This window comes from Vanessa tameamea, chromosome Z, assembly GCF_037043105.1.
Source record: "Vanessa tameamea isolate UH-Manoa-2023 chromosome Z, ilVanTame1 primary haplotype, whole genome shotgun sequence".
NCBI classification, from domain to species: Eukaryota; Metazoa; Arthropoda; class Insecta; order Lepidoptera; family Nymphalidae; genus Vanessa; species Vanessa tameamea.
This window is the reverse complement of record NC_087341.1, coordinates 4,949,615-4,974,116: the sequence shown is the minus strand read 5'-3', so window position 1 is coordinate 4,974,116 and position 24,502 is coordinate 4,949,615. Positions and strand designations below refer to the sequence as shown.

General features: G+C 32.1%; 4 protein-coding genes across 7 annotated transcripts in view; all 4 read left to right on the top strand.

Annotated features, from left to right (window-relative positions):
- LOC113404244 (protein phosphatase 1 regulatory subunit 12A) overlaps positions 1–21,378 on the top strand; it is a 538,461-nt gene extending 517,083 nt beyond the window's left edge. Inside the window, exon 21 of the transcript XR_010309893.1 lies at positions 21,366–21,378. The gene's annotated coding sequence lies outside the window, so the exon portion shown is untranslated. The remainder of the gene's footprint in view (positions 1–21,365) is intronic.
- On the top strand, positions 5,295–14,954 carry LOC113404195 (chitinase-like protein EN03). Of its 4 annotated transcripts, none has more exons than XM_064220262.1 (10): positions 5,295–5,519; positions 10,559–10,809; positions 11,455–11,587; positions 11,813–11,983; positions 12,307–12,475; positions 12,663–12,793; positions 13,096–13,221; positions 13,340–13,372; positions 14,008–14,107; positions 14,410–14,954. In XM_064220262.1, exons 1-10 carry the CDS (start codon positions 5,408–5,410, stop codon positions 14,519–14,521), a joined length of 1,338 nt encoding a protein of 445 aa, XP_064076332.1. In that variant the 5' UTR covers positions 5,295–5,407; the 3' UTR covers positions 14,522–14,954. The 4 variants fall into 4 exon arrangements, with proteins under 4 accessions (XP_064076332.1, XP_026500810.1, XP_064076331.1 ...); XM_064220261.1 differs by having other exon boundaries at positions 5,345–5,519; positions 10,538–10,809; XM_026645025.2 differs by lacking the exon at positions 13,340–13,372.
- Positions 16,567–17,494, top strand: LOC113404211 (ATP synthase subunit b, mitochondrial-like). The gene has a single exon (XM_026645048.2). The coding sequence runs from the start codon at positions 16,586–16,588 to the stop codon at positions 17,363–17,365; it is 780 nt and encodes a 259-aa protein (XP_026500833.1). The 5' UTR covers positions 16,567–16,585; the 3' UTR covers positions 17,366–17,494.
- LOC113404208 (thrombin inhibitor hemalin-like) lies at positions 17,680–23,555 on the top strand. Its single transcript, XM_026645042.2, has 5 exons — positions 17,680–17,819; positions 18,595–18,685; positions 19,145–19,254; positions 19,890–19,983; positions 23,381–23,555. Exons 1-5 carry the CDS (start codon positions 17,723–17,725, stop codon positions 23,502–23,504), a joined length of 516 nt encoding a protein of 171 aa, XP_026500827.2. The 5' UTR covers positions 17,680–17,722; the 3' UTR covers positions 23,505–23,555.
- Positions 23,556–24,502: the final 947 nt, after the last annotated feature.

Genomic DNA, 24,502 nt, shown 5'->3' with positions numbered 1-24,502 from the left:
GTTTTTAAATAAATTGGTTATTTTTAAATATGAAGTAGTAAACTACGAATTGTAACCCACATTTAGTGAACAGAACAAGGCTATAATTAATTGTATCGATTTATTTTATCAAAAAGCCCACATGCTACATACGTATTGTTTGCGAACATATATTTTGCGAGTGAGTTATTTTAAAACATACATATCCTTAGAATTTTTTTAGTCATAGGCAATTTTTTTTAATTGTAATATTTTTCTATTTAGTTTTTATTTATTATTATTAGTCAATTTATTAATGAAATATTATAATATCCATGATGGTTTTACTTATAATTAACTTTACAAAACATTTAGCTATTTTATTGAACTAAGTGTGTTTTTTGAATATTTTTGATATTTTACATTTGGGAATCTTTGAGATGACGCCCTTCCAGTAGTCAAGCCTCTTCATCTTACTTGTTATTTATCTACAAACATATTAGTAAGGATGCATAATAGTATATCTAGAGGCACAAAAGACAAAACGTCTCAGTTCCCAAGGTTGATTGTGCATTGGCGATGTAACGAATGATTAATATTTCTTACGCCATTGTCTATGGACAGTAGTGAGAACTTACCATCAGATTGACTATTTGTATCCGCTAAACAATTTTATATAAGGAAATAATTTGTAAAATTAAAAATTCCTACTGTTCATGACCGTGTGTAATGGTGGCGACAATTGAATATCAGATTTTTAAGCTTTAAATCATTTTCAACAAAAAATTGTGATCGACAAATCAAATTGACATATTTAAATCTCTTAAGTTATTCTTAAATGGACAGTAAAATTTAAATGTAATTCAAGTAATGCTAAACACTATGAAAATAATAATAGGGTCCAATTTGATTAGAAAGAAAACGATATGATATAAATATAATTGATACTCTATAGCACTCTGGAAATAAGACGATTTGTAGCCATACAAAAAAAAATTTAGATCATTTGTTTCAGAGATACCCCTCCCACAAACAAACAAACCTTTCTATAATATTAGTATAGATAAATCGATAAAAATTATGTTTAGTGCTGAAGCAAAACATCGTGATGAAATCTGAATTAGACGGATGAAAATCTACCGTATATGTATTCATCGACCCCATAAACCTCCTTAAAAGGCGAGGAGGCCTTAGCCACACGTAAAGCCTGTTACTTATTTTAGTAGTATAATCATAAAATGTTTAATATTATAAACTCCCAACATGTTATTCAACCGAATGTAACTGAGATAATGTCATGAAAACAAATATAATTCCTTAATCAATAAAACGAATATGGACGGCATGTGTGATCTCATTACTATATTCTAAGAATTGATATACAGATAAGGAAAACGAACTTATTTTTTTTTAGTTCTTTTTTTTTAATGTATGAATCTTACAGCTTTTTAAAACTATTATTAACTAATGAACTTGAAACCTGTTTAATGTTTTATAATTTAGATTTAATCTTAAGATTGTTATCAATATCAAGTTTAATTAAATAACGATTTTTTTTTTTAAATTATTTTCAAAAAAAGCTTCATGCAAAGAAGTAGGTGGAATATAATTTCGTCAACGCCCAACCTAAATATTAACAAATCAATGTTATATCATAAAACTAAATAAATCTACATCGTATAAAACAAAGTCGCTACCCGCTGGCTGTCTGACCCTGTTTATGCTTAGATCTTTAAAACTAGACAACGGATTTTGTTGCGGTTTTTATTATTAGATAGTGTTTTTAGAGGAAGGCTTATGTATGTATAATACATGCATAATATAGTAGAGAAACACTGATAATTTTAGAGGTTTCTAATGTGATGTCGTAAATAAACACATTTTTAGCATGACGAGATCCTACGTAGTATACCACGAGATCCTAGATCAAAATAATGTACTAATGTATTGTACACCTTAAAAAGGTCTACAAAAAAGTCCGCGATAGACATATAGTCTATCTTTTAGGAATAACCATTTTATATCCTTTACTTTTTACGAGAAATAATGGCTCATTTACGAAGTGATTTTAAGCAATAAAGCATTAATCCTTATCACATGAATATATCCCTTTATAGGATGTAATTTAAATGAATATTTTCGAATATATTATAGTTTAAAAGTGCAGGGACATAGTGGATTGTATTGTCTAATGACAAAAAGAGCTTTGAAAGTTGTGTATAAAGAAATTCTGTAGTATATTTAGTATTAGCAGTTTATTGCACCCGTGCGAAGCCGGGCGGGTCGCTAGTTATGTATATATTGTTTTTATACTCGCTAAATCTTAAGAAATGTCAATATTACCTTAACACCGGTTCTTGTTTTGATAGTCCGTGTCGACAAAGTGTGGAGGCTATAAATGTCATAATAAGAAATCTCCTTATACGGAGAACAATGTAAATTACAATCAAACCACACTTGGGAGATATCTAACAAAATAGAATTCGTTTCGTCATGTTTCCAAAAATGCGCATAGTTTTACATTTCTTTTTGGTACTTAAGCAATTTGTATTTACATATAATTCATCTCGTGCTAGGTGCTAGTCATGTATGCCTAATTTCAAAGAAATTCTGCCACATATGTATCCACCAAACGGCATTGGAGCAGTGTAGTGGAGTATGCTCCAAACCTTCTCAAAGGGAGAGGAGGCCTTAGTGCAGCAGTGGGAAATTTACAGGCTGTTACTGTACTTAAGAAAGGTGGTCCAATAGACTGACTGCGCGGTGAAAATATGAAAATTTTGTAACTGTAATTATGGACAGTTTATCCACCTGAGGAACTGCCACTCAGATTTTATATGCTTCGTTAGTTTATAAGTCATTGTCATTCTCGTCGCACGTCGGTCCCGCGGTGAAGCAGCGACTATATTGTTTTGCTCAAACTTTCTCTTTAAAACGACGCCTTCGTTAATCAGTTGATTTTCATTTTATATCAACAGATAATTTTAAAATTATTAATATAAATACATACACATGTATAAATTACATATTAGCATATATGTATGTACAAGTAGTAAGGCTCCGGTTTTATATTAAATCTTACGTGGATTAGGGATCTGCTGAGTTACTCGATTGGACATTTTATATTCGTCGTTAGGTCAATGATCTGTAATAAGTAAACAGAAACGCGAAAAACATATTAGCTCTCATATTCGGCGTCTAATGGGTCCTGAGTGTTCAACTCATGTCAATAAAATCGTCGGAGGCTTTTAAAATAGCTTTTAAGGTTAACATGATTACGAATGTATAGAGAACAATTACAGTATGCTACTATAATAAAATGCAAAGAGCGATCCCTTTGTGAGCATTTTTTATCAATGCGCCACCAACCTTAGGAACTAAGATGTTATGTCCCTTGTGCCTTTAGTTACAAGATATTGTTTGCCGGCAGAATTGAACAAATAAATATTTTACATTACGTGTGAATGAAAAAATATTCAATTGTAGTTCCTGATAAATGATACTTCGTCGAATTTCATAAAATAAACGCAAGTAAAACCCTTTATTAATGATATAAAGGCGTATCGAGTTTATATGAATCCTTCCGACGTCGTAGTGAGCACGGATAATCGATACATTAAAAGTCGTACGAATTACAAAAAATTGATCGTTTATAATAACTAGTGCTCGACCAGTTATTCGAACAGAGTCTATGTTCGAATTTCAAAATGTAAATGATAAAACGAGGAAAACATTATATACAGCTATAACTTTGTATTTTTCAATTTTTTTTGTCCATTAATTGTAGCTCGTCATTAGTTGCTAGACAAAAAAAAGGAAAACTGGTTGACAAACAAGTACAGCTGTTTTGTCTTCGTTTATTTTTTAATTTTTATTATTATTATACCAGTGACTTGATCTCTGTAATGTGGTAGATGATTTATATCATCTAATTATGAAATGAACGAAGATAAGGCACAGAGGATACATGTGAAGGGAGTCCCGAATAGCAACCCATAATGTAAATTTTATGAATGTGGATGCCGAACAAATTATGTATTCCAACTTCACAAGCATGTATGACTTGGTAGTTAATTCTTTTCAGTGATTGTTTTTTATATGAATATGCTGTATATTGTAAATTAATCTAAAACAAAGATTAAAATAAACTTATTGAATACGAAATTCTAAAATATACTTAAGCGTTAAGCATCTGTACTTATAGTAAAGGTGAAAAGTTTGTTAGTTTTATTGTTTGCTTAATCTCTCGAACTGTCAATTTGAAAAAAAAAAAAAACATGCGTAAGTCAATCCTTTACTTGCGAAAACATTAGGAGAATAAAGGTGTGGAGCAGTAACGTAATCGGCTAAAACCGCGCGAAATAACTACTTATACAAGCAACAAATATATAATCACATGGAATCGACTGGAAATCGGTTTCTATTCAAAAATCTCGATTTAAAAAAAATGAACCATAAGCAAATAATTTTTCGTTCAATTTAATATTACCTATATCTTCAAGCCGGTATTAAGCTAGCGGCGTTGTTTTTTATTTTCGCTTGCTTTAGCTTTGGTTGACAACTACAATGACGCAACTGAACCGCTTATATGTATATGCTAAGTCGAACTATGTTAATCAGACAAATGTACTAAAATCGACTTTTATATGTACATTTATATTGATTGGTATTTGAATGCGTCTAAAGGCAAACGCTTACTTCCAAGGTCTATTATCATCTAAAAAACTGTACCACGAAAATGTTCTTTAAACTATTTTATTCTAATTTACAATTGACACAATCCAAAACGATAAAAAATATACAAGGGTATTTGCTTTGTACTAGAGAACTTCATAGCAACATTATAATATCTGTATCTCGTGCAAGACGCGTTAAAATATTATGTAACAGGCGAATAAAGATAATTTATATTCTTAATAAATAAGCCTATGTAATGCTATAATCGACTTGCAAGCCTTCAGTATATAATGAGGGTGTTATTCGAAAACGGTGTTCTAACACACTACCGATGACGTCATCCAAAACTATCAAAGATTAAAAATATTAAAGATGCAATCGACGTACTGTTGATAAAAATCATTGAACTCCGTTTAAGTGATATGTGAAAATGTTTAATACGGATATTGTGACTGATTGATTTCATCAACTTTGCGTCAATTTAAATATTTAGGTATTTTACTATAACGCATAAGTAGTTAAGATAAAAAATACACGTTTAAACCCAACGAATACCTCGAGTTTATTTTTTTCAATATTTTCAAACGTGACCCGACGATCTGCCGGTCAGCAGATTGTCACGGCCGGAGCGAAAAATAAACAGTCTACGTGTTCAACGATTACTAATCTTTGACCTTCTTTAACTGCCGCGGTCATCTTAGTTGGTTCGCGGCTAACTCACATTCGCCACACACGCTTCGTGGTGATCAGACGTGGTCATTCTAATAGCACTATGAAAATTCTGGTTGCCTTCCTCGGGCTGGTTGCCCTGGCGGTGGCCACGCCAACCGTCTCGCCGAGCAAAGTCGTGTGCTACTACGATAGCAAGAGTTATGTCCGCGAATGTAAGTTATCCTCCATATAAACTATTGCGAATGTTTTTTTATTACTTATATATATTTTAATTATATTATTTAATGCTTCATAATTATACTTAATATTTAAATCGGTAGGATTCCGTTCATTTTGATTGATTGTATAAATTAATTATATTCATTGCTGGCGTTTATACATAAAATTAGCGACTTTCTTAGTTTACATTCGAAACAGGTTCGGAAACTTCTAAAAGCTTTCCTCTATGAATAATTTAAAAGGGAACAATTGATTTAAAGCGATAAGATTCCATTTTAATACGAACGCTAAAGTATTAAGTGTAGTATTATTTTTTGTATTGCCAGAAGGTACATAGGTAAACCAGCGTTGGGTATATCAATCGATATATAAATTTTATTTTCATTTTAGCTATAATGCTATCAAACTGTTCTGTGTTTACGATTAATTTATTTTACAAACATCTCCATTGAATCGATAATATTGTAGGTATTTCGTAAATTGATTAAACGCATGGGCCTTGTTTTATTACGATTCAAAAGTATTTTTTGTTACATCTGCAATAAGAATTATTCTAATTATTATATAAATATAATTTTAAAATGAAATATAATTAAATAACGTCTGAGTAGTGATTCGAGAACAGACCAGGGTTATTGTTCGGCCTTTGGCTTAAGAGTCAAGGTTGATGAATTTAAAACACAAAATATACAACATATATTTATCAGAAACTAGTTTCTGTCAGCGCCCTCGTCCCTGTGTGTGTGTTTGACGGGACGGGGTTGTGTCGGGTACCTACCCTATACCCTTTTCTGCGCCCCTGACTATATGAAATATTTCAATATAACCGCTTTATTAATTAAATAAAAAAAATAAAGTTTCTATGTATAATATTAGGACATTGAAAATAGTATCCCGTTTTAATAAAATAAAATATCAATTAAACACCTTTAAAATAAAGGCCAGAAAAACACAAGACGCCATCTTGTTTAAATTCGCGTACAAAATTATTTAATGTCAAATCACAATTTTACTTGTAACATTTACGCTAACAATTTATTAGTCATCTTTGTTTAGAACCTTCGACGATATAAGGCGATTTATTATGTAACGAACTGCATATTTATTATATAGATATACACGGTCTCAATATGGCCTTGTAGCCTTGTGCGGTTAATAAGAAGACTATAAAAAAATGATTACTAATCTAATCAACCTCTCAGATCTAATATTATATAACAATAGCTGAACCCCTCTTCATTTGAGACAAAACTCTTCGTATTTACAGCTTTTGTACGGACTAAAATTATTTTAAACAAATTATCTACCTCGGCTTGGTCAGGTGCTGGCATAAAAAACCTTCTTTGGGGTTCAAGCTTGCTTCATACTAAGTTTAATCAAATTCGGTTCAGTGGCTTAGCCTTGAAAGAGTAACGCATTTATAATATTAGTATAGATTATATCACATTTGATTACAAGCTTTTATCAAAATTCACCTTCGACATATTAATCGCAAAATTTAAACTTCAAAATTGAATAACTCGCACACAAACCTTTGTCCTTTGTGTTAGTCCAAAGCGAATCCGAAAAAGTAGCCTACGCCTTTTTGTTGGGGCTAAAGCCTATTCCATAACAAATTTAGTTAAAATTGGTTTAGGGATCCGTCGACAGTGTTATATATAATACAGACAGGCATACACAAAGTTACTTTCGTATTTATATAGATAATTTACTATTGAAAGTATTCGTATATTCTAGACTATTCAATATGAGGAAATACATATATAGAAAATTTATTTTATTGTTATTGTTTACAAAACTAAATAGTTACATTGTTTTGTTTTATCTATAATTAAAGTATTGAGGTAACTTTACCGGTACATGTAGAATATCATTAACCTTTCTAATGCTGAAGATCACTGCTCTTTGCGTACGATTTGAACAAAGAGTGAGTCAGGGTATTTACGGTCAGGCACAGTTCTTGTCGTCTAAGGTTGGCAGGGCTAACATTATAATGAATTATTTATAATTAATTTTGTTTGAATCCTGAATATGATTATGGATGAAATAACTTATACTATAAATTTAAAATAATATCAAGTAATAAAAAGTTTGAAAAAAACGTTTGATATAATTTGATATTTTAATGAAAACCCTGTAAAATAGGTCATTCTCGATTGAGAAGTTATTTTTATTTTGAATAATACCAGTATTGTTTTACAATTCCATGTTTGTACACGATAGCTATATTTTCTTACTTACGAGTATCATTTTTGAATGATATATCTTATTTGTTGGTAATTAGGATACATTTTGGTTTGAGAATTGAATTAAATGAGCTCTGGGTCTATTAAAAAAATTTATACATTTATTGATTATAAAGTCCAAGCAAGCGAACCGTGTACACGATTACTTATTAAAATAAACAAATCGCGTAGGCGAAGGAAGACAAAGCTTTGTCACATTACAAGGACAATTATATCAAGATCTGATTTCATTGTTGTCAACTACGTATTTTCCTCTTTAGCATACGGTCATTGTATACTCGATCAGGAGTGCCAAAAATGGACCAAGGCAAAGTTTGGCGACCTGTGATTCAATGAAATAAAATGAAAATAACACAATAGGTTTCCTTGATAAATATATTGAAATGAAAAAAAAGTAATTATATTTACATGAGTAATAATGAAAAATGAAGATAAAGAAAGAAATCTTTTTATTTTAATGTGCGTGTCTCCAAAAAACTATACACATTCTTAAAATTGTTCAATCTTAGTTTTATAAGTTGTTTGGCTCATTTAATGTACTGTGTAATATTGTGGACACCACATCATGCTCAATAAGATTCAGCGAATCAGCGATTGTGCTAATATAAGTTTAAATGTTTAATACATAACATATCGAGATTATACAAAACGGCATGTCTACAAAGATTTTTTTGTCGTTCAAATCGTATTAAATCCTTTAATTTTGACAGCCCTACTCTGTTGGAACAAATGTAGCAATTACGTAATATATATCATGGTCTTGTTTACAGGATTTGACCTCTTATGATAAGCATAATTTCTAATTAGTAACAATGCTGAAGATAATTAAATTCATGACAATAACATGACCTTTATATCGTGTGTCAGTGAGCTGAGATAATACGAACTAGTGCTTCTAGAAGTATTAGGAAATTCGTATTTCGATAGATATTATCATAATTTATCTATATTTATTTAAGTGTCATGTTTAATATTAGGTTTATATAAATATGTATGTTTAAACGTAATGCGATTGTCATATTTCTATGATTAATTATAATTATAATGATTTTATTAATAATATTGTTGTAAACAACTTCATTTTATTATACTTAAAAGAACATTTTTTTATTACGTTTGTAATCAAAACTGGGAAGATTATTTGCCCATTGTAAATGCTTGCATCAAAAAGAAAAAATAATTTACGACGGAGTTGTTACATAACCCGGCAACGTCATGTTGTGTAAAAGAGAAAGTCTTCAAGCATAATAAATGCATAAATGAGCTACAATAATGTGCAATATTTTTCTTAAGATGACGTATTCATACATACTATAACAATTAAATTATGATCATTCAAAAGGAGTATGTATATAAATAAATATAAATATTGGACAACATCACATACATTACTCTGATCCCAATGTAAGTAGCTAAAGCACTTGTGTTATGGAAAATCAGAAGTAACGACGGTACCACAAACAGTCAGACCCAAGACAACATAGAAAACTAAACTCTTTCTACATCGACTCGGCCGGGAATCGAACCCGGGACCTCGGAGTGGCGTACCCATGAAAACCGGTGTACACACTACTCGACCACGGAGGTCGTCGTATATAAATTTATATATCAGACTTTTATACTTAAAGCATTACAATAAAAAAATTGTTTGCTTAATTGCGTATTAATTTAATTTGCCGTAACTTTTGATTTCGCATACGTATCACGTTGGTGACGTTTGTAAAAAAAAAAAAACAAATTATATTTAAGTCAAAGTGTGTTTTATGCTCGGTTTTATGCGTTCCAATTAATGTTGCTAGAATAGAACCTATTTGTTATGACCTAGTATTAAAGCATTTTATGTTTGTGAGTATCGTTAACATCACTATCATTGTTGATTTATTGACTTCTTTTTAATTGAAAAAATATTAATTTTAAGTCTACATGCGCGGTCTTTCGCGATAATAGATTATACAAAACGGCATGTTTACGTGTCTAATACAGTAGTATTATTCCTTAGTATTCATAGTTTGTTTCTTCAAATTGCCATAATATCTATTTTAGTTTGAAAAATATCCTGCATGAAACAAAATCGACGACGGTTTCGCATCTTTATTATAATTGGTTATTAGTAAAGTAAATTTGCGCAATTTTCGGCCTTAAGCGGTGGGTAATCTTTGGTTGTTAGTAACTGTTTCGTCATTCATACCATTTATGAAGTTATTGCTGGTATTTTAAGGGTTAGTTTGCTATATCACATCCCGTCATGGTTAAACGTTTTAAGTGGTTAATACGAAATAAACAATGCGACGTTTACGTGTGCTGTACACCTACGTTCATTTAAGAGTTTTCGTTTGAGTTTTACTCTTTTGTTTTCAAATATTGTATGAAATGTTAAAGAGAATTTATAATGCATACGGATTGCAAGGATTTTGATACGGTTTTTTTTTTGTATTACACGAGGAAATGTCAGCGTATCATTTGTTTTGTATTGGTAGCGAGATATAAAAAGATTTCATTCTGACCCTCAAAATAAATGATCGATAAATTGGTGTTAATTTTAATATCATCGACAACGCTTATAAATATCGTAGGTTATTATCAATGTTCGGCCGAATTGAATATCTGATATTCGGACAGACAGAATGAAAGGCTGCATTCACCGAAAACCTCATTATGTCCAAATATTCGCTCACCTAAAATTAAGTTGGTATTAAATTTAACATAACTATAAATTTAAAAATTCGCAATAGTTCTCATTGAATCTACATAATATTGAAATAAAGTTGAGGGATGCATTTATCCAGCACAAGCTCGCATGCTGCCTCTGGACTTGGACCCAGCGCTATCGTTCTGCACCCACTTGGTCTACGGCTATGCTGGTATACAACCCGACACTTACAAAATGGTATCGCTCAACGAGAACCTCGATATTGATCGCAACCATGCCAACTACAGAACTCTCACCAACTTCAAAACCAAATACCCTGGTCTCAAAGTTCTCCTGTCCGTTGGTGGAGATGCCGACACAGAAGAAGAACAGAAATACAACTTGCTGGTAAGTTATGTTTATCAATAAAAAATATTTTTAGGAATTGATTAAAACATTTACTTTATTTTTTGAATACGCAACTTGTAAGCAATATTTTGGGCATTATACTAAATTTTATCGATTTAAAATAAAACATATCAGCTTATATTAAAAATAATAGCAAGATTTTCGAATTAGATTTTTAATTTTGTTCTCTTTTTAGTTTTGTTCTGAGCTCAAATACATACACTTATTTATTGTCTCCGTCTGCAAAAAATTGTCTATGTATTGTTTCATATCACACTATAGTTTATGAAATAGAGGAATTATCATAATGCAAAATAGGGAAAATAAAAAAAAAACAAAAATGAAAAAAAATTGTGTTTTTATATTTTGTTATAAAATCATCTTAATGTCCAAAGAGGTTGCTGAAGTCGAGAAGTATAGGTTTGAGTTAAATTTTCTGCGAACGGTGTTCTGAAAAAAGTACATTTCAAACGCTAATTGCAACGTGTTAAAGGTTAATGAAGCAGTCCTAATTAAAATACTTCTTGTAAAGGAACATGAGATAGTTTAGTTCTCAGTGAAAGTTTTCTAATTATACATATATATCTATTTGTAACATATTTTTTGTTTGGCACAACTATGCAACGTTAATTTTATTGATCACAGTTGGAGTCCCCAACAGCCCGTACAGCTTTCGTCAACTCTGGAGTACTTCTAGCTGAACAACATGGCTTCGATGGAATCGATTTGGCTTGGCAGTTCGCGAGAATCAAACCGAAAAAGATCCGCTCCACTTGGGGTAAGAGAAACAATTGTAATTAGCGCCTATTACCGATCTTATAAGAACTAATTATTAAAAATATAATTAGAGCATATATAATTTTGAATGCAGACTTTTTTCAAAACTCTGCATTCAAAATTATGTATGGTCATTCAAACTACAATTTTAGTTCTAAATATTTTGACCGTTTATATAATAATATTAAATAAATAATAGAGCTATAATAACACGATATTTTCACAGGATCGATCTGGCACGGTATCAAGAAGACTTTCGGTACCACTCTCGTTGATGAAAAGGAGGCTGAGCACAGAGAAGGATTCACGGCACTGGTCAGAGAAATGAAAGCGGCTCTCAACCTCAAGCCAAACATGCAACTGTCTGTCACCGTCCTCCCTAACGTCAACGCTAGCAGTAAGTAAAATTAATATACATATATGTAATAGTTATACAAGTATCTGTAATATTTTACGTACTACCGAATTTGTAAATATATTTAAATCTAGGTTTGATGGTTTGGGTAAATAGAGGTGGAGAGCAAGAACTTTTGAATATATTGTATGTAAAATAGATGTTAGTGTCCAGATGACAGCTGATTGGATCGAATCGAATACGATTAATATTTAATTATGAAAATTGTGGGATATGGATGGAGTACTTACTTAGTAATAGATATATGATGCGATGTTCTTTGTATTTTATTTCCTTTTTCTGATATTTCTAAATTATCCGTTTAGTTTACTACGACGTGCCAGCTATCATCAATTTGGTAGACATTGTGAACTTGAACGCTTTCGACTATTACACACCGTCGAGAAACCCTAAAGAGGCTGATTATACCGCACCTATTTACAAGCCCCAGAACCGCAATGAACTCCTGAACGTGGATTCTGCTGTGTCTTACTGGTAACTATAATAACATACTAAAGGAATATAAGTAATATATACAAACAGTCCTAAATTTGTATAAAAATAAATTCAATGTCCTGACCATAAATCAAACTTCCTAAGGTTATATGTAAAATGAAATATTTTATGCACCCAAAACTAAGAATCAATCATCCAACATCCAACATATTTCATTTGTTTTCAGGCTCACTAGTGGTGCTCCTAGTAATAAAATAGTCATAGGTGTCGCCACCTACGGTCGTACATGGAAAATGGACGGTGATAGCGAAATATCCGGAGTTCCCCCAATCCATGTCGATGGACCCGGCGAAGCAGGTATATCATTACAATTGAATATTATTACAATACACTTACAGTTTTATAGTGGAAATGCTTCTAAATATTTTAAGGTGTCATAATATTATTATTTACACTCGTTTTATTTAATTAATTTTGTAATTTAAATATGAACGGTCACGCGTGATCCATTTTTTTATTTCAAAGTAGTTGCAAGCGATATTTACTCTAATATAGATATATAAATGCAATAAACTTATAACAGTGCATCCATTTATAATTGTTTGACTTTTTGACATTTAAAAATATTTTAAAAAGTATGAATTTTGTCGTTGCTTTAGGACCCTACACTAAGACAGAGGGTTTGTTGAGCTACCCTGAAATCTGCGCAAAGCTGATCAACCCTAATCATCAAAAGGGTATGCGTCCTCATTTAAGGAAGGTCACCGACCCTAGCAAGCGTTTCGGTAAGTTCTTAACAAGCCACAGAGCTTGTCAAATTTACTTTCATTTTGGTTGTGTATAACTTGAGCAGTTTGCTTGCTGTAAATTCATGGGTATTAGCTGCTAAATTTAACTTTTCAGACAAGGGCTTAACGAAGGACGGAGATTTTTTTGGTTGGTACACCATAAGTGCTTATAGCTTTGTTATGTTGCGTCTCCGCTAAGAGAATTTTGGCAACTTTTGTGTTGCCAATACGAGTCTGCGGCAAAATTACCTTATAATGTTCACCAAAATGATACATTTTTGTTTAATCGTTGGTGACTTTCTGAAGAATTGCAAATAGTTGCAAAAACAGAATTTGCCATCTTTTTCAGTGGAAACGCACCGCGTTATATGGTGTTGGTAATTGTAACTAATGGTGACTGGTTTTGTGAGTGAGTTTGAGCTAAATAGGATTTAGAGTCGTCTAAATATAACTGGTGTTGATCAGTAGTCATAAGGCTGTATGAGCATACTTGTTACAATGCTTCTTAAGGCCTTTTAATTATAGTCATTGTCTTAAACAAAAATAACCAACTAACTCAACATCAAAATATCATTATAGAGATAAAATTAAAACCCTTTAACAATTACGTAAACTAAAGTTGGTAGTTTCGTATTGGTATGCGCTTTTGAACGTTATTTTGCTGTAAAACAGTACATTTGAAAGATATAGTTACCAGCACTGTTCGAATTTACATCACGCACTATTTCTGCACGAGTTGTTTCGGAAAAATGGGAGCTGACCTAACATTGATGTATTGTACAGGAACATACGGTTTCCGTCTTCCCGACGACAACAGTGAGGGCGGTCTATGGGTCAGCTATGAGGATCCTGACACAGCCGGACAAAAGGCGACTTATGCCAAGTAAGTAAAATAATACTAATAAAAAAAAAAAATCCTCAAATTATTGACTTGAACTGAATTATTTATTTCCATCATTGGACGTCGATGAAATGTCAATTTTAATATTTTTCAATTATTATTCAAAATGCGTTATGCATTTTAAAGTCTTTTTTTTTTTAATGTAATACTTAATAATATTAAAAAATGACTTATAATTTATACATGTGACGTTTTTTTTTTTATAATATCTTCGCGTTTAAAACAATAAGGCACATATTTTTATTTTTTTCAATTAACTTAAAATGATTGATTATTTGTTAAAGGTCCAAGAACCTTGGAGGAGTTTCCATCGTCGACCTCAGCATGGACGATTTCCGTGGTCTCTGCTCGGGCGACAAGTACCCCATTCTTCGTGCAGCGAAATACCGCCTTTAAAAAAATATGGAAAATAAATATATTAAAAATGGCGTACAAAGTAAATGATATTCAATTCGATGTGGGCAAGTTTATTGGTTAACCACCTTATAATAAGTATCAAAATAGTCCATATCCTTATAATTTAATACACTGATTATTATTATTATTGCTTGCTTTGAAATTTGGACTTTATTTGTATTCGAAACCTGAAAAAAAGACGAAATACAACAATAGTTATATTGAAGCTGTAATAGAATAAGAAAATAAAAAAAATTAAACATCGAACATTAATATTTTTATGAACCGACTGTTTGTGTATCAGTAATATGTAGAATTTCTAATAATAATATTGTTTTATGAACTTACTATTATATTAAGAGATTCGAATAATTAACATCAAGAGAATGCATGTTTTTATTGCACAATGATATTAAAGTAGTTTGACGATAAACTGTGTTTTTATTTGAATACTAGCAGACTTAGCTTAGACTCAGCGGCTTTACCCGCGCGATATTTTTAAAACTACAAACATATGTCCACCCTCGTTGTAATCCCTCGAGGAGTGAATTAAATGGCCTATGACATTCCCCGGGCGCAAACTATCTCCATAGCAACTTCATCGAAATCGGTTCAGATAACAGACAATTTTCTTTCGATTTTGTAGTATTAGTAGGGATATACTAAATGCTATGTGGTGATATACTTGTTAAGTATCGTGAGATTTAAATATAGACTACGAGTGCCGACTATGAACGTAAGAATCTTTTGAAAAACATAGAGGAGACGTGAGACGCTAGTGAAATTTAACGTTACCTATACTCTATTCCAACCATAAGAGGAAAAAAGCCCAAAAAAACAACATTTGACAGCAAATTGACGCGATGTCATTGTTCGAGAGCTTGATTAATATATGGATTTGCGACAAAATGGCATTTTGTGCGTCGGCGAAACTGTTATCCGAATAAATATTTAAGTGTAATAGTGTTGTATTATAAATAAAGATATATTAGTCATTAACTCTTAGTAGTGCACAATATAGATGAGTTATTAGCAAATCGCATGAAATACTTAAATCTAAGGTTTGTTTATCTTTTTTCCTACTTCCATTGGAATAAGCTATAGTTGTAAAGAACCAATTTGCCGAATTATAGCACTAATAAGGACATAGGTTTGTTTCACGGAAATCATCCCTGCAGGGTGTAAAAACGGGAATGGAAGTTTGTACGGGGAAACAATCATTTCTTAAGCAAGGAATATTAGTCTCATTACAATATAACTTTTCGGTTAACTAGAAGATATACATTTGTAAAGGATGTATGATAAAATGTTGTTGATAGTTGTATATATTGTTTGTAAGTTGTATATAGCAATAAGGATTATAATTTCGCGCGAGTAAAGCCGAGGGTTCATTTCGTTTTCGAATAAGTTAACCAATGTGATACAGATTTATCTTAACATTTTATCTAATCACCTACAGGCTGGCAATTAACGAGCAATTAATTCAATCAAATTTACCATACAAAGATGCAATCCTTTAATACTTATAATTAATATTGTAAATAATCTTGTATTTATTTTATAGGAGTAATCACATTAATGAATACTTTACCAGACTGTATGTTTGTTGAATAAATTTATAAAGATTTCCATTCATCAATATTATTTTTCATAAAAGCCGAACCTGAGATACTTTGAGATATTTCAAAGCATCAATTGAATACTGCTATTAATATATAAAATTTTATATAATATTATATATATATATTGATGGAAGGTATTTCAGTTATATACCTACTGCTTTTTTTAAATTTATTAAAATATTAATATTATTGTGCATACTTAATAAATGTAGTGATTGTTTCGTCATATACAATTTGCTAATATATTTACATATAACGTTGTGTGAAAGAAAATCACTGAATAATAACGAAAAATCGTGTTTTTTATTTTTAATAAATAATAAAATTAATTATTAAATCCTTTATAGACAGAATATATTTAGATATTTTGCCGTTTTTACCGCTTATTATGGTATGTCAGTGTCAAATTGTTGTCAAGGATAAAACAATTAAAACATTAATTATGATTTTTAGTCCTATATTAAAATTGGGATATTTGAAGCAATATCTTAAGCAACCTTTTGTATTAACATGTACCAAAATATGTCCACCAATATCCACCACCAAACCGGTTTGTCCAGGTTCTTCAGGCAAACCTCCTTCGAGTACTCCATCATTAGGATTAAAACGAGCAGTTAAACCTGGTAAAGTTCGAATGGGCTTCATACCAGACGAATGGTTCCTGTTCTTCTATTCGAAAACCGGTGTAACTGGACCGTATGTGTTTGGATTAGTTCTAACGAACTATTTATTTAGCAAAGAAATTTATGTTATGGAACATGAGTATTACGTCGGTTTGTCTATATTTACTATGCTTTACTACGCTTCAACGAGACTTGGTCCAGGTTTGGGCCGTAGCCTTGACAAGAGTATCGATGAACATGTCGAAACACTAGAAAAGGCGAGGAGGGACGAGGCATGTGTCTATGAAAATGCAATCAAAGACGCAAAAGATGCTCAATGGCGAGCAGAAGGACAAAAATTACTCATGGATGCTAAGAAAGAAAATATAGCAATGCAATTAGAAGCGATATATCGAGAAAGATTTATGCAAGTATTTCATGCCGTTAAGGGTCGTTTAGATTATCAAGTCAAGCTTCAACGTTCAATGAATAGAATTCATCAAAAATGGATGATAAATTGGATACTTCAAAATGTTAAGAAATCTATAACTCCTGATTTCGAAAAAGCAGTTCTAAATAAAGCAATACAAGATATAGCTGCTATTAGCAGCAAAACATAATAAATGATCAGCAATAGAATTTTTATTTTAAAGCTAATTTTGAGGGATATAAAAAGTTTTTTTAAATCTTACATTGTTGCAATTGTTGCCGAAGTGCTTATGTTATTTGAATATACAATTATTTCGTTTACTACCAAGTGTCGTAAATCTGAAATAAAAATAAAATACTTTAAAAGATTAAACGTGACCAATATTTGAAAAAGTTAACTCATCCAATTAATTCAAATTTCAAAGTCAAAGAATTAAATGGAAATACCATATAATAATAAAAGTTACGGTCGTAGAAATTAAATAGATCGTCGTTTTATTGATAATAAAAATTAGTGTTGTTTGACTGAGCGATAAAATTGAATTAATATGCTTCAGTGGTATCAAATATACATATTTTTAATTTTTTGTTTTAATATAAAATATGTTAGTCTTGAAGAGCATACACATATTCCAACTACAGAGGGTAAATTGGTCACCAATACTATATTATATTAAATGTAGCTTACAGCTTTTTACACGAATGGATAGAGTAAGGAATGAGAAAGTGGCACCGGTAACCGAGAAGCTATCTGGAAACTGGCTGTCATGGTATGGGCATGTTATGCGGAGGAATGAGAACCATGTTGTGAGAAAGGTTTTGAGAATGGATGTGGATGGATATAGAGGCAGGGGATGACCAAAGAAACGATGGATGGATTGTGTGAAAGACGATATGGTTAGAAAGAATGTTACTTGTGAGATGACGTCAGAGAAGTATGGAAGAAGAAAACATGCTGCGCCGACCCCAAGTAAAATTGGGATAAGGGCAGGAGGATGATGAGCTTACAGCTTTTTTTCATGATTAGATTCTCACTTTCTAGATAATAGGCCTCCAAAAACATTGGCATTATCAATAACGTAATCCATCCGTATATATTGTAAATACGGTGTGAAATAATGTCTCTAGTCTTTCTATTCGGGCTTGGAATCGTTTTTAGGGTTCCATACCCCAAAGGTTAAAAACGGGACCTTATTACTAAGACTTCGCTGTCTGTCCGTCCGTCTGTCCGTCTATCTGTCTGTCATCAGGCTATATGTATGTATCTCAATCTATAGAGCGATAGCTAGACAGTTGAAATTTCCACAAATTATGTATTTCTGTTGCCGCTATAACAACAAACACTAAAAACAAATTAAAATAAATATATAAAGGAGATTCCCGTACAAAAAATTACTTTATGTATTACTATTAATTACAGCTATTGATTTTAAAAGTATAAATCCGGCTGTTGCCTGTAAATTTCAACCAAACGGATATGACTGCGATGGAAGTGATCGATACTTACCAATGTAAGCTTAATCTTTTGTATCTAATGATCTTAATATAAAAAATATGATATAAGCGTAGGTTGTATAATATACTTACTTTAAAATGAGGGTGGTATACCAAAATTTGATTGCATAAAAATATATCAGATGGTAAGGGTACCCTTTAATGATCAACTATGTTTTGTGATTTATTCCGTAAATGGGTTTTTATTTACCTAACAACTACTCTCCTAAATTATTCCTCCGAGATAATGAGATCATGCTTACAGTAAAATAAATCGGGGTCATTGCAATTACAAATTTACAAGAAATACAAGGATTTATTTTTATGGTTTTGATACCATGTCGCATTGGATTGGCATATTTTACGCAAGCGCTTTTCATTTTAGTCTGCAACAATACTAACAATATAGTCTTTAATATCGATAGCATCGAACTCTTTATAAAATGTTTACAGCTTTGAAACATAATTTCCCATAGATTCTACTATGATCTGAAGATGGAGGATTGTAAGACGGCTTTTATCGGCAGTTGCCCGCACAATTTGAACACGTTCAAGACTCTGTCAGAGTGTCATCATACATGTCGAGGTATATTTTATGACGAATATACTAATTTTAAGAATAAAGGAAAAAAAAACAATTAAAATTAATTAAAAATTAATTTAATTTCAAGAAGAAAGGCTTATGAGCCTAAAATCTCAGTGAGTATATAATAGCCTTTTGTGATTGGTGATAAAAAATATTGTTAAGTAACGAGCATACACTAAACCGCTCGGGAGTAGCGTACAGGAGGCTCCAGCCCGTCCCCTCAAGGTCAGGAGTTCTTTACTTTCGCCATTACATTCAGATAACCGTTACAGGCTTAAGACAATTCAATTTAATGCATTATATACACTATATCATAAATTTGTGTATTTAAAAAATATTTATATGATGTTTTTCTTCAAGCTAGTTTATCCAATGGTCTGATAGAAATGTTTAATAGTACTTGTCGCTCGCGGTTCGCCTTTGGCGAGTTGGTCTTTAGGTGTTAGGCAATAAAAAAGCTTGAGTTTTTCCTTGGAGTTTGAGCTAGCTTCATACCAAATTTCATCGAATTCGGTTCAGAGCAACAGATAGACAGACAGACTGACGACAGAGTTACTTTAGTATTTATAATATTAGTATGGATACAAACTTTACAATATCACTTTTTGTTTATAATCCCGTTTATCTTTATACAGATGTTGGATTGCATCGAATACCAGAATCGCTGTCACCAAGAATTTTTTGTAGATTACAATACGATTTTGGAAACTGTAATGGATATCATCAAAAGTGAGTCATTTTCTCTTTAGTTACATTTATATAATAATATTAAGTAAAAAAAAACATAGCCAAAACAAGCAGACAATAGTACAAATTCAATAAGATAAAAAGTTGAAGGTGAAGGTGAAGCTGACATGGCCCAGCGGATAGAAGAAATAATCAACGTGACAAAACATCAATGATACGACGACAAGTTATCACGAAATAGACTATCGGTATCGGATTATGGTCTGCAATATGTGGGTGTACCTACAAACGATCTGTGGAACGAAGTGGTGAACTAGGCTCCAAACCTTCATTAGATAAGAGTCTTACTTCTTTACCAGGCTGTTACTAAAAAGGTTCAAAAGCGCTAAAACTAATCCAAGAAATTGCGAAATAAATGAGCTATACGACCTCCTAGTAAGTAAATATGGTACAAGTTAGGTCCGTACGTGGGACCACGTGGGACGTACGTGGAGGCAAAATGTTGTGGAACCTTGTATAGGACCGCCTGGGAGGCAATCACCTCTTCATTACTCTTATTCATGACTCCTTTAATATATCAACAAATAGTAATATTTCGTAATATTATGTCTCAGTTTGAGTTATGCGTAGGCCAATAAAATTACAGGTACGAAGGCCGTTATAACTTCGTTCCTGTGGCTTGTGGAGAATTGAAAGTTTAAATTTAGTTTATATTTCTTACAGTGCCCTTATCTCTGGGGAAATCTAACCACTTACTATCGAGTGACCTTTTACTTATTTATCGTTTACTGCCTGTCTCTTTGATCTAGTAACTAAAGTTAGCTTATATGGCCACAGATCTCGAGGTCTTGGGTTCAAGCCCAGGGTCGGACCTATCAAAAGTTATCAGGTTTTTCTATTGAAAAATTCTTAGTAGCAGCTCGGTATCTGGAAGTTGGAAGTGTTTGGAAAGCACTACCGTGCTTCGGAAAGCAAGTAAATATGAAATATTAAATTTTTTTCCCATTGGATTATTATGAAAGTGAAGAAATAGAAAGTGCACCTGCCATGTGCACTATTACATTTCATACGAAGTGGATTAGTCCCCCTTGAGAAAAACTGCCGTAGCCGAAATCGTTCAAAATACATCAAAATCACCACTAACGGCCTGCCTAGGATCAATTAAAACCGACTGCCATGAAATGACTACAGGACTTAAAAGACCTTTCTGAAAATCGCGCGTATCTACACGATATTTTTAAAGCATTATATATTCATATATTATTAAGGGCCTATCCAAAGAATAAGAGCAATTATTCTAACTTGCTATAACTTTAGCGATCGATGACACCTGATGACGTAATAGGCGTCCATTATTTATTTAGTTGAGTAAAAATAACTTTGATCAGCGTTTCGGAAATTGGTTATAAAAGATGCAATTAGAGCTTTAACGATGTTTGCTAGGAAGGATGACGTGTTTTCTCTCGATAATGACTTAGAAGTTCTCTGTTATCTGTTCCGTGTGAACTCACACAATGTTTGCTCATTCGCATATATTAAAGACGAATAGTGATATTGATCTTACGCCATATACATCCAACGTAGGATAGTACAGTTAAATCACTGTTGAATTTTTAATTAAATGTATTCAACACCTAATAATAAATAATGCTATAACAATAATAAACCGTAATATAATGCTGTATGGCTAACTATAATCTATTATTATAGTTAGCAATAAACCAGTTCATAATATTTGCTAAAGGAATTTTATAAGGCGCCTGTTTATAGACAGTAATGAAGCCACGGCTTATATAGTTTCATATAAAATAAAGCTCCCGACGATCGTGCTATTACAAGTACATGCAAGGAAAAGGTTTGTTTTTAATTTTATTAAATGTATTTTCATAAATATATTTCTGTTCTATAGTTATCGTATCAAAATTACGTGTTCTTAAGCTAGTTGCACGTTCCGACTTCGGGTAAAATTCATATAATGTTATCCCTCGCAGTTGAAATATCAATCAATAAAATTATATTTCGAATTTCAGCTTTCTGTATCGATATTATTTTTGAGAGTTAGTAATCAAACAACCTTTAATTTTTGTGATATTGGTTGGCGAATGGGCCACCTGGTGGTAAGTAGTCACTCACGCTCATTACACGTATTAGCTCCTTTAAACTCCAAACTTCTGTTTGCCGGTAGAATATCTAATGAGTGAGTGGTACCTACCCAGACGGGTTTGCACAAAGTCCTACCACCAAGTAAAACGTTAAACGTATGTTTTAAACGTTCATTTAACATTGGATATAGTAAGATATTTTTTGTAGTTGAAGTGCGACTGTTAGCTGGAAGTTTATTTTAAATATATATTATGGAGGCAAATGGGTAAATGGATCACCTGTTCTTTTGGTCGCAGACACTTTATTGTTCTTTTAGTAAAATCAGTCTATTATTTGACGAACTTTATTTTAATATAGATGCAGATTTTTCGAATAGCATCACAGACGAGGTCATAGACACTAGAATTATATGATATATAAACCACTTCTTAAACCGACGACTACGGGATGTAAGATGTTATGTTCATTGAGCCTGTAATTGCGCTTGTACTATAATTACACGGTAGTTACACGTTAACCATCAATACTTTGTATCGCTGTTTTCCAGTTTAACGAGTGAGTGAGCCAGTGTAATTTCAGATACAGGGAAATATCATTTTAGATCCCATGGTTGATGTCGCATTCACGGTATAAGTAAAGGCTTACAGCTACTTTTATGCTAATATCCATAGGTCTAATGGACTTTAAATTTATATGCACTATAAGCCTATTTGATATTCTGCGCAATTGAAATAAGCAAAAAAAATCTTAATCTTAGCTCGTTTGAAAATAATTTGACGTGCACATTAGCTTCTATTTAATTATATTTTGTGTGTACTTTAAATTTTTTAATTTTCTTTGACATATTCTCCTTATTCTACCATTTGTTTTCCGTATATAAAGGTGAGATGATCTCATATTTTTATATTCAAAAGTACAGCTAAAATGCTGACTTGAGAGCTCAGTGGTAAATTTACTTGGATATCAATCAAAGATTGCTGGTCCAAGCCCAAGCAAGTACATTTGACTTTACACGAGCGAATTTTGCGGCGAATTTTGTAACATATGAATTAAACAAACCGCATTGAAGATGCTACTATACATGGTGTTATTCCGGCCGGTGGGCTTTGTTCAAGCCCGCCTGGGTAGGTGTACTAACCAGTCATCATATATTCTATCGCTAAATACGAAGGCATAGTATTTAAATATAATTAGAATCCAAACACGTACTATAATATTCGTAAATGTTTGTTTGTCTCATCGTCGTTATATTGTATTACTATACTTAATACGAAGCTTCTGCCATAAACTTGTGAGAACAAACTTGGAAGATCTGTCGAATAAACATTTTTTTCAGATGGTACTTTGACGTCACTGCTCGCCATTGCAAAGGTTTTTCGTATAGCGGCTGCGGCGGCAATATGAATAGATTTGCAACACAGCAAATATGCTCTACAGCGTGCATGCCAATGGGCCTGTGAAGTTTTGTATTAAATGCTTACGAAACGTGAATCGAATATTATTTAATAGTACCCGTTTAATATTCATAAGATTAAAGTTTTGAACTTTGCCAACATATAAAGCAACATCATTATCAAGGATTCTTTCATTTTATTTTGTTTCAGTAGGACAACCAACAGTAGATAATATAATATCACATGAAAAATCTATTTACGCTTGAAAATTATCTTGGCAAATGTTCTACTATTTACAGGTAGTCTCACCATGTACTATCAACACAATATGTATTAACGAAACAATAAACATTAATCAATCACAGATGCATGTGTAAATCATAACACATAATTCAAGTTTGAAAGAGATTTGGTTGTAGCATTAACTATTAAAAATATAAATTAAACATAATCAATGATTAGAGATGATAATTATAATACATTTTTTTAACTATTACATAATCAATATCAACAAGTATATAAATAACAAATAATGAAGACAATTTTACGCGTGAAAAAATAAATGGACACGAAGAGAATACGTACAATTTCAAGGTTGAATGTTGCGTTTCATATATTTTGGTTTAAATTTCGTCGACCCTTGTTATTCATTTAGGTTTATATTAAGCATATGGTGCTCGGCGGTTAGGAAGAAGATCGCGGGGAAAGCTCCATGTGCACATATAAGCCAACCCGCATGGAACAGAGCGGTTAAATAAACTACAGGCCTTCTCCCCATAAGGAGAGGCGGGACAGTCCAGTGGTGAAATATTTGCAGACTCTTACATTAATTACTGTTATAGAATCAATGTTTCCTGTAGCCAAGTGACCAAAGTACTCCATAATTATTGTGTCACATTTCAATTACTTAGAATCTATAATACGTCAGCCTTTTTAGTAACTTAGATGTATACTTAGCACACGGTGAAGTGCTCGTTCAGTGGGTGTTATTTTAGTAATAATTTATCCTTAAATGAGACATTGTTACATCATCCTGTCTAGATCAACACCCGAGCCTCGATAGT

What these genes read in the sequence shown, in the direction of transcription:
- LOC113404208 (XM_026645042.2), top strand. Translation starts at nt 17,723, where the DNA reads ATGCTTCAGTGGTATCAAATATACATATTTTTAATTTTTTGTTTTAAT. An exon ending in AGTGATCGATACTTACCAAT is followed by an intron (nt 18,686 to 19,144) that starts GTAAGCTTAATC and finishes AATTTCCCATAG; the next exon opens with ATTCTACTATGATCTGAAGA. An exon ending in GTGTCATCATACATGTCGAG is followed by an intron (nt 19,255 to 19,889) that starts GTATATTTTATG and finishes ATCTTTATACAG; the next exon opens with ATGTTGGATTGCATCGAATA.
- LOC113404211 (XM_026645048.2), top strand. Translation starts at nt 16,586, where the DNA reads ATGATTTTTAGTCCTATATTAAAATTGGGATATTTGAAGCAATATCTT.
- LOC113404195 (XM_064220261.1), top strand. Translation starts at nt 5,408, where the DNA reads ATGAAAATTCTGGTTGCCTTCCTCGGGCTGGTTGCCCTGGCGGTGGCC. An exon ending in AAAGATCCGCTCCACTTGGG is followed by an intron (nt 11,588 to 11,812) that starts GTAAGAGAAACA and finishes ATATTTTCACAG; the next exon opens with GATCGATCTGGCACGGTATC. An exon ending in CGATGGACCCGGCGAAGCAG is followed by an intron (nt 12,794 to 13,095) that starts GTATATCATTAC and finishes TCGTTGCTTTAG; the next exon opens with GACCCTACACTAAGACAGAG.